Source organism: Embiotoca jacksoni, unplaced genomic scaffold, assembly GCF_022577435.1.
Source record: "Embiotoca jacksoni isolate LCO1_2020_lvr unplaced genomic scaffold, fEmbJac1.0.p SCAF_18, whole genome shotgun sequence".
In the NCBI taxonomy this organism is placed as follows: domain Eukaryota; kingdom Metazoa; phylum Chordata; class Actinopteri; family Embiotocidae; genus Embiotoca; species Embiotoca jacksoni.
In genome coordinates, this window is record NW_027185318.1 from 9,488,142 (window position 1) to 9,498,248 (window position 10,107).

Genomic DNA, 10,107 nt, shown 5'->3' on the forward strand with positions numbered 1-10,107 from the left:
AATTACCGGACACAACACCGGAACTAAACTGTGTTGGATTGTCAGAATAACATATATATATATATATATATATCCTGACAATCGGATCTTTTAATTTATGTTAAAGGAAGACGCAGGAATACATTGTTATTTTATTAGTTATTGTTAATTAAGTGAAATTTTGAAATTTTATTGAAAACAATAAATAAAATGTCAGACAGCAGTGGAAAATAGGCACCACAGTTTCCCATAACCCTCATGTTTTAAATAAAAGAATAAACATAAGGCGTAAACAACAATTGCCTCATTAAATTTTTTTTTTAATTTTATTTATTTATTTATTTATTACAAATCTTAATTTATTTTGAAGTTTATCACCGGAAGTGCTGCGCTAACTGCTGCGGAGGAAAGTAGCTCAAACATCAACAAGAGCGGAGCACGAGAAACGGCGGAGCTACGCTCGTCTCTGAAAAAAAAAAACGGAGTGTCGCAGAGGGGAAGATTAATAGTATGATAACATTTTCAAATAACATAACACACTGTTTGTGACTGTACTTTTCTTTATAGACACTCTATTAGACGAGATAGCGCGTGGCTGGCTTGTAATTCAAACCAGCTCTTCTTTTTTTTTAGCGAACGTCAAATGAAATTGAAATGAGTGTTTGCTGTCAGTCGGTGTGGTTTTGTTATTTTGTGGGCTAATTCGTGTAATTTAAGGTATTAAAGATGTGATTAACACTTAATAGTTCGTAAATCTGTGTTTTGGTCATGTGTTTAAAAAAAAAAAAAAAAAAAAGTTATACAGTTTGTTCCCTGCAGCTCCAACTCTATGCGCCCGAATAACATACTCTTGTGTTTTGTGTTTGTGTTTTTTTTTTTTGCTCCAGGTATCATGTTTTCCCGCAGGTGGAGGTTCGGTTTGGAGAGGGACAACGAGGTGGACCTCTTCTCAGACCGCCATGAGACTAATGCAGAGACTCTTTCCCAGGCCATCCGAGCCGCAGCGTCCGAGGAGCCGGACGCGGACGGCAGCGTGTTGTTTGGCCATCTGCAGGGAACTGTGGTCGGCCTCAGATATTATACCGGGGTGGTGAGGATCAATCAGGGTCACCATTATTCCTTTTAGTGCACAGATTTTTTTTTTTTTTTTTAAGGAAGACGAGACAGAACTGCCACAAATTCACAAAAAGTGCAGCTATAAACTGATCGACCTTAAAATGAGCGCTTCCCTCTCTGCACAGGTGAACCAAGGGGAGATGGTCGGATTAGTGCGGCAGCCCCAGAATCCATACGACCGCAACGCAGTGATGGTTGCCAACATTTATGGCAACCAGGTAGGACACATCAAGAAGGAGCTGGCAGCAGCTATGGCCTACGTCATGGACAACAACTTGGCTAAAGTAGAGGGGTGAGTTGTTGATGGCTCGTCACCAATACAATGATTTAGTATGACATCAAACACCATATCCTGAAACAGAGAAGGCTGTTCTTGACAACTTAAATATATATTTTTGAGATTAGTTAATGAAATGATGTACCCCTTTTTCATATTAAAATGTTTTGGTATAATTTAGAGCAGGGGTGTCAAACATATGGCCCGTGGGCCGGATCCGGCCCGCCAGGGGGTCCAGCTCGGCCCGCCGGATGACTTTGCTAAGTGTGAAAATTACAGAAAGACATAAATTGCATTTCTATGAGAATATGGAGGTTTATGAGTACAAACGTTTCGTAATTTTTTTTTAATCGATCCAGTAATTGCTTCAAAAACAGCGTAAATGCGACATCTGCTCCGGAGGCAGCAGCGCTCGCTGCTGGGTAATCTGCAGAGGAGAGCCAAGGCAGATAAACAGTAGCTGAGTTTTTGGTCTTTATGTTTCTAGTTTATTGTAGAAAGACCTTGAAATAGGGTTTATCATCCAAAAACCTTCACCAGTGATTTAAACATAGAGAAATATTGTCGTTATGTATGCGTTATTATGCTATGAATTTACTGGTCTGGCCCACTTGAGATGAAAGTGGGCAGTATGTGGCCCCTTAACTAAAATGAGTTTGACACCCCTGATTTAGAGTAACCATAAGCTGAGCAGCTGTGAGTTCATATGTCTGTTACGTGTGTTGCACGTTTCTTTGCTTTGTTAGGGTGGTGCACTCACGGACGAGAAACTCATTCACCATGCCACTGATGCTCTCCTTCTGGGGGAAAGAAGAGAGCAAAAATGCTGTGATTGAAAACATGTCACGTCGCGGATACAAACTCAACACAGGTGCTGGAATCAAACTAACAGGTACGCTCGCAAACACACTCAACCATCTGATATCACTTGCTTCTGATGGATAACCTCTGTTAACAGCTATTGACATGAAATTAACTGGTTATACATATATATATATATATATATGTGTGTGTGTGTGTGTGTGTGTGTGTGTGTGTGTGTGTGTGTATGTGTGTCTGTGTCTGTGTCTGTGGATCTCTGTGTACCGGCATCTGTTTGACTCCAGGTGGATATCAAAACTCATATAGTCAAGGTGCTTCTGCATCTCAATCCAAAAAAGGTTTGACCATCCCACTGACTGCAGAGGAGGTACTATTATTGTATTTTGTTAATGTAATGTATAAGGGTGTCGCATAACAAACATTGTGAAACTTAAATATGACTTTAGCCAGCTATTATAATAACATTACTTTTTTTTCTTACTCCTATGTTCTTTTCTTTCAGCTAAAGAACGCTTTTGATAACCTGTTTGAAGGGTTGATGGAGAGTAAAGATGGGGAGAAAGAAGCAGCTGAGGTTCGTATTTTCTATAATGGTCAGCAGTTTGTCCTTTTTATTTTGTACAACATCTTATTTTATATTATTTTAATATGGTTTTTCACATGGAAATCAATGGGGCCCTTTACTTTATGCTTACTCTTTGTTTAACATATAAACTCATCGGGTTAATGTCTTAAGATTAACATGTAAAGTACTTTTGATGGTTTGAGTATTTATGTATATCACAGTGAATTTGAGCAAGTCCTTGTGGCTGAAGTCAATAACTGCTTGAGTTCTGCATTGTTGTTGTTGTTTTTTTACTGCAGTTTTGATAAAAGTTTTATATTTATTTTTGTCCTCTGAGGTGTCACCTCTCTGACAATACCTGTGTATTTAGCGCTGCTTCATTGTGAACATGCAGCTGTATGTCTTTGCAGTCTGTCGGTACACCTCTCCTGCTGCACCAGAAGCAGGCGCTGTCCTGGATGTGTGCTCGAGAAAACAAATCTGCTCTGCCACCGTTCTGGGAGAAGAGAGGCGAGCTGTACTATAACAGCCTCACTTGTTTCTCTGCCAAAGAAATACCAGACAGGGTTCGTGGGGGAATCCTGGCAGATGACATGGGACTGGTGAGTGACACAAATATGTTAATTGTAGCCAGTGTTGTAATATTATTACTACTATATATGTGGAGAACTTGAGTGTTTTTGTAGACAGCGATGTAAAGATATGCTGCGCCCAATCAATGGAGGAGGGCGAGATAAAACGGCACCTATCAGAGCTTCTATTTTCTGCATTAACAACAAAAATGGGATTCACACTTCTGCAATCTGAGCATACATCCACCCCTGTTTCTGTTTTTCAGGGTAAAACCCTTACAACAATCGCTCTGATCCTCACCAACTTTCACAAAGGAAAGCCGCTGCCTGTGGAGAAATGTGTAAGATTCTGAGTTCAATCAGTGCACTGTATGCGTCACCTGTGTTCAGAATTTACAATGTTTGTTTACATGTGTGCAGGAGGAGTGGTCTTCACCTACCAAAGCTAAAACTAAACCACAGATGGCCTCCAAACTTGACGGTACTCTCAGCTTTCAGTACATTAAAAAATTTCCCCTCGGGGATTAATAAAGTAAATACCTACCTACCTACCTACCTACATTCGCTGCTGCAGATTTACAGATGTTTTATTTTTCTGCATTTTTTCTCAGTGTGAGAATATAATGTGTATAAATAGGAGAGGTGGTGTGGCGTCTTTGTTTCAGGAGGCAGCGGTGCAGGTGATAGAGATGCAGCAGGTGGATCTCTACGGTCAGACCGGTAAGTGTGTTTTAAATTTTATTTTGCGGGCTCAGACCATATTGTCAGCAAAAAAAAACAACTCTCATTACTTGGTTTAATCTCAATTACCGAATTTCTCCATATGGATTATTTAGGTCTCTCTGACATAACCACATAATATGTTCCTGTCTGGATCAGTTCCCAGGTGGAGGTGATCTGTGTTGATACCCCAGATGTAGTGGAGATAGCAGATCAGCCAGAAAAAAGTAACTGATTATAATCACATCGCTTTTTAGCCGATAAATATCTTTTGTCTTATAATGCTATGTGTTTTTGTATTCTTCCCTGGATTTTGTGTCTTACACATTTTGACCTGACTTCTGCACCTCCAGGTACGAGCAAAGGGAAGATGAAACCCACCAAGCGAAAGCCCAGTAAAGGTTCACACCCAGTAAACTTTGTACTTGTGCAATGATATATGCATATGAATGTATGTGCAAGTTGAAGGCACCAGGTGGCGCAACTAGACAGGAACTGTTGTTGAAAAAAAAACCACAATCAATTGATGTATGTGGGATAACCAAAGTGCGTTGTTAAATTACCGTCCCCTGTGCACTACATCATTTACCTGTACGCTCTGTGTGCAGACGCCCCGGTGTTTCTGGAGGATCTGGACTTTGCTGCAGCGCTGTGTGGCTCAACATCAGACACAGACTCGAAGAAGAAAATCGCCAAGAAGGCCGATCTCACACATAGTGAGCTATCACCGTATATAGTTTCTGATTTACATATTGTATATACTTGTATTGCTGGTATTTAGTGACTAAAAAGTTAAAGTATGTAGTGATGTTGGAGACGCACGTGTACCATTTTGGATGTGCAGGTGTGGAATCCTCCATCACTGAAAACACAGGCGACTCATCAGCTAGAACAACTCTCATCATCTGCCCGCTGTCCGTGATCAGCAACTGGCTGGTAGGAACACAGCCTGACACAACATAAAGCACGGAACTTTATTTCTACTCTGTCCTAAGTCACAAGTATACATGGTTGATTTGAAAGGGAAGCTTGCTTGCTGCTCCTGGTAAAAACAAAACAAAACAAAACAAAAAACTAAATGCTATATTGAAAAACAAATGAAAAATTGACATATGGCTATCTTTGTCAAATAAGGCTGCATTTTTGTGTACTATAGAAAAAACAAGCTCTTTTTTTTTTTTTACATTTTCCATCACTTAAGTCGACGTGTGTCATCCTTTCTCTCCTGTCTTTTCCGTTTATGCTTGCAGGACCAGTTTGAGCAGCATGTGCATGCTAATGTGAAGCTAAACGTGTATCTGTATTACGGTGCAGAGCGCAACAGGAGCAAGAAGTTTCTGTCCTCTCAAGATGTGGTGATCACCACATACAACGTCCTCTCTACCGACTTCGGGGTGAGTGGACACGGGTCACTTGTATATCAGCGGCTGCAAGGTGAACCAAGATCATAACACAGAAACGATACCAACTAATAGTGCACTGTGTGCATCGGTTTATTTTATTATTAATACAATGGCAAATGAAATCATGCTCTCAAATTGAGCGTGCATGCTCTTGACCTATGGCAGTGATACCAATGTTTCCCTTTCAGAATAAGAGTCCCCTTCATGGGATCGACTGGCTGAGGGTCGTGCTGGATGAAGGACACATCATAAGAAACCCCAACGCACAGATGAGTAAGGCCGTGCTCGACCTGAAAGCTCAGAGGCGTTGGATTCTTTCAGGTATACCAGCACCTTGATGGACACACACACACACACACACACACACACACACACACACACACACACACACACACACACACACATACACATATAATACCCAATGAGGTGTCAGTGTTAAATAGTCTGAGTATTTTTAAGAAAAAGCTGTCACAGCACCAGACCTTACATCCTGATTAAGTGTGTGTGTATGCCTGCGCTCCGAATTCCCCGATCCCTGAAGGCACTCCCATCCAGAACAGTGTGAAGGACATGTGGATGCTGCTGGCCTTTCTGCGTCTGAAGCCCTTCGATGTGAAAGAGTGGTGGAACAGAGTGATCCAGAGACCTGTTACACAAGGAGACAGAACAGGCCTGCAGTGAGTGTTCAGACTTATGTTCACTTTTGTGCTGCTGCAATAATACTCCGGGGGGCGGGGGGGTATCACTGCTATAAGATAAGAGCATGCTGTCTCAATTTGGGAGCATGATTTCTTGTTTTCACAATCAATTATTATTAATATCCTCTCTCAAAAGTCTCCCCTCGGACTCTATTCCTTGACCCTATTGGAAAACTCCATGAGGTCAAGGAAAGATGAGAAGGGGAATTCATAGGAAAAGAGAAACGCCATGTTCAGACAACCCGACGTCATTTGCACTTGGGTACGTAATTACGAGAAGACGGATGTTAATGACGTGAGCTGGCCCGTGAAACGACAACTTTCAGAAGATGAACTACAAAATGCGCTTCTTAGACACTTTGTCCCGTGTGTATCACCATGCTGTTTCATGCAGGATCTATAATCATTGACGTCTTCACGAATAAAGTCATGAAGCACAATAATAGGCTCCAAATATATGAATAAACTTAGTCAGCTCAGATCTGCTGTGTGCGCAGCTGATAATCATTTTATAAATATTATAAAATACCAATCTGCCTCCCCTACTACTCGCTATCGAATTAAAATTATCATCAAGGCCAGTCATTGCTCCTCAGAGGAAATATTAATATCTGGTTGGCCTATATATTGTAGTGTGTTGGGGTAGGCGATGGGGTTTTCCCAGAATGCTCGGAGTTCACGTGAGAAAGCACTCGTGAAAGCACTCCCAAGTGAGTTGGGCGAGATATAAAATCCCCCATTGCGTGTATTATTAAAGTAAGGCTGTGGAATAAAGTAAGGCTGTGGAATATTAATGTCAAGACTTAACCGTCATGCATAGCGAACTCTAATGAGGTGCTGTGTTCCCAACTCAGGGTTCACACAGTGATATCTCTGTTATCAGTTTAATTAATAATAGTGTCACTGTAGGAAAGAGGATTTGAGTTGTAATTGAGGAAGTTTGAATGCGAGTGAACAGGATTGAAATATAACTGTCAAAGTGAACGTCAAATATTAGTGTGGAAGAATAATATAATAGTTGATTTCACATTTTACCAACTGGCTAAAACGTGAAATCAAAATTTTGTGGAGTGATTCGTCAGATTGACTTTCTGTGTGCAGAAACCTGCAAACCCTGGTGAAGTGCATCACCCTGAGGAGGACCAAGAGCAGCGAGGTGAATGGACGTCCCGTGGTGTCCCTGCCTGAGAAGACCGTGTCCGTGGAGCAGGTCGAGCTCAGCCAGCCAGAGAGGGAGGAGTATGAGCTGGCACGAGCAGAAGGAAGAAACATCATCGGCAGGTGTGTGGCTAAATATTATCTGAGGATGAGAGTAACTGTGTGAGAATATGTGACGGGACAAACAATATCTTTAATTATATGGCTGTTGATGGATGTTGTGTGTTCCCGTTGTTGAGTGTAATTGTGTGTTTTTGTAGATACGTGTCTGAAGGAACAGTCTTGAGGAATTATGCCGACGTGCTGGTCATCCTGATGAGGCTCCGACAGCACTGCTGCCACCCCGACCTGATGGCAAAGATGTCCTCAGATTTAGGTCAAACCCGGTGAAGGGATTCAGGAGTCGTTTGTCATTTTTAGGCCTTTTAGAGATTCAGAAAACCACAGATGTGATCAATAACTTTGGGTCATATATGTCCACATATATGCTTTACCTTCTTTTCTCCTCCTTCTGGCATGAAGGTGCCGCGGCAACGCCGGCGGAGCTGCGGGAGCGCCTGATCGAGAAGCTGCGGTTGGTTCTGGCCAGCGGCTCTGACGAGGAATGTTCTGTGTGTCTGGAGTCGGTCCAGCTGCCCGTCATCACGCACTGCGCCCACGTTTACTGCCGGCCCTGCATCGCCCAAGTCATCAGCACTGAGCAGGTAGGCATTTGGCTGCTTTTTCATATTTTTTTCTTTTTTATTGGAATCTTAATCTTTCCCCTCTGCTTTGTGTGTTCGCACAGACCAGGGCACGCTGTCCGCAGTGTCGAAGCGAGATCAAGACCAGTGAACTGGTGGAGTTTCCGCAGGAGGAAATGGAAGAAGAGAAAAGTGAAAACTCGGAGAGGTGGAGGACGAGCTCGAAGGTGCACATACTGTAGCTGCAAAATATACTTGATGGTAAAACCTGCGTAGACGACTGGTAAAGCTGGACACGGTTTCTGTAAACCTCAAAAGGAAATGTGTTCGAGTTGGACTTCAGCTGGATGTTCAGGATCAGAATCGTTCACTTCATTTGGCCTTCAAACCATTTTAGCTCTCTCACCTTCAAACCCTTCTGGAACTCGATATATATTTAACTAAATATCGTTCACCGCATGTTTTAAGATGACGGAGATAAACGTTGCCTTACTACCACGTGAGAGTTGTGTTGTTCTTGTTTTGTGTGCAGGTGCAGGCGCTGATGGGAAACCTGCTGAGGCTGCGATATGAAGACAGAAGCATTAAATGTTTGGTGGTCTCTCAGTTTACTCGCTTCCTCACCATCCTGGAGACTCCACTCAGGTACCAGATACGTACTCACAGCAGAGTTGTTTTTTTTTTAGGTTTATTTACGTTTTCATAAATCAAATTAGGAGGTTTATTTAAGACGAGCGCCTGCAGAGAGAGTTTTCGCTTCCGCGTCTCGAGGATGTTGTCGTCTTCGGGTTTAATGGCACAGAAGTAGAAATAGAACTGAAAGCTTTGTCTCACATTCCCCCTTTTGGGTCATAAGATCAAAACGCTTCTATGACCGAGGAGTTCATCCCCAAACTCTCCCAACAAGAAACTTACTAAAATTGAAAACAAACAGTTCTTTGGATTTTTGTTAAGTTTTATTCTCTATTTCATTTCATTACTCATTATTGTCCTCCTTCCCCGTCACCAGAGAACACGGTTTCAGTTTTGTGCGGCTGGACGGCACCATAAACCAAAAGAAGAGGACCCAAGTCATCCAGGAGTTTCAGAGCTCGGCAGCCGGCGGCCCCGCCATCATGCTTCTGTCACTCAAAGCTGGAGGGGTGGGGCTTAACTTGAGCGCCGCTTCTCACGTTTTTCTCATGGACCCTGTAAGTACATCTCCTGGTAGGAACCAGACGCACTCACACTAACGGACTAGCGGCTTACTTGGGGTATGAGGTCGTTCTTTCTGAAGGGATTTTTTTTTTTTGCATCGGGACAATTAGCAGGTTTGGCTCCGGCCTCGTACTTTTAATTTTTTCCTCTTTTTGTAATCGATTCTATAATTTGTAAACATGACGCTCATGATGAATGCGTGACTGTTATTTCGGCCGTCATCTAATAACTAAATCTTTGTGTGTGTGTGTGTGTGTGTGTGTGTGTGTGTGTGTGTGTGTGTGTGTGTTAGGCGTGGAACCCAGCGACTGAGGAGCAGTGTATTGACCGCTGCCACCGTTTGGGCCAGAAGAGAAAAGTTGTTGTCACCAAGGTCAGAAACCTGCCACACTTTCACTCAATATGTATTTGTAGTTTTGTACAAGCAGTTCAATAATTACAGAGAGGTCCGTGACTGGATTTCGCTGGTGTGTATTTGTGCGTGTTGCCGCAGTTCATCGTGAAGGACTCGGTGGAGGAGAACATGGTGAAGATCCAGAGGCAGAAGCGGGACCTGGTGGAGAAAGCGTTCGGTTCCAAAACCGCCGAGAGGAAAACATCTCACGTTGATGACGTCCGAGCCCTGATGGAGCTGTTTTAGATTTAGTTTAAGAACCTGGGATGACGACTGGGCAAAAATACTCACCTGTTATACCAGTTTATCAATAATAATCAACGAGTTATCAATAAGCAAAATTAAACAGTTGTGAAGATGTTCCAACTTGATGTTTTTTTCACCAACTGGATTGAAGAAAATCAGACGACTGATACTGTAACACGTGTAGCTACAGTATTTAAATCATAAAAACAGCTCTCGGAAGTTGTTTGTTTGTATAAAAACTAACGACGTGAAGGGAAAAAAAATAATCTTTTGGGTA

At 42.3% G+C, this 10,107-nt stretch overlaps 1 protein-coding gene across 3 annotated transcripts; it reads left to right on the forward strand.

The window, feature by feature from the left end:
• Positions 1-399: 399 nt before the first annotated feature.
• Positions 400-9,945, forward strand: hltf (helicase-like transcription factor). Of its 3 annotated transcripts, none has more exons than XM_069152644.1 (25): positions 400-487; positions 867-1,069; positions 1,221-1,387; positions 2,119-2,264; positions 2,479-2,561; positions 2,697-2,768; positions 3,170-3,361; positions 3,598-3,672; positions 3,752-3,812; positions 3,997-4,051; positions 4,211-4,278; positions 4,405-4,452; positions 4,660-4,767; positions 4,896-4,987; positions 5,302-5,445; positions 5,643-5,775; positions 5,996-6,131; positions 7,254-7,433; positions 7,571-7,686; positions 7,833-8,014; positions 8,098-8,220; positions 8,526-8,638; positions 9,003-9,183; positions 9,483-9,563; positions 9,684-9,945. In XM_069152644.1, the coding sequence occupies exons 2-25, from the start codon at positions 872-874 to the stop codon at positions 9,828-9,830; spliced, it is 2,901 nt and encodes a 966-aa protein (XP_069008745.1). In that variant the 5' UTR covers positions 400-487; positions 867-871; the 3' UTR covers positions 9,831-9,945. The 3 variants fall into 3 exon arrangements, with proteins under 3 accessions (XP_069008745.1, XP_069008747.1, XP_069008746.1); XM_069152646.1 differs by having other exon boundaries at positions 4,405-4,446; XM_069152645.1 differs by lacking the exon at positions 400-487 and adding an exon at positions 575-696.
• The last annotated feature ends 162 nt before the right edge of the window (positions 9,946-10,107 follow it).

Excerpts from the sequence above, each read along its gene's own strand:
- hltf (XM_069152644.1), top strand. The coding sequence starts at position 872 with ATGTTTTCCCGCAGGTGGAGGTTCGGTTTGGAGAGGGACAACGAGGTG. Across the intron at positions 3,813-3,996 it reads GATGGCCTCCAAACTTGACG|GAGGCAGCGGTGCAGGTGAT; the intron begins GTACTCTCAGCT and ends TCTTTGTTTCAG. Across the intron at positions 9,184-9,482 it reads ACGTTTTTCTCATGGACCCT|GCGTGGAACCCAGCGACTGA; the intron begins GTAAGTACATCT and ends TGTGTGTGTTAG.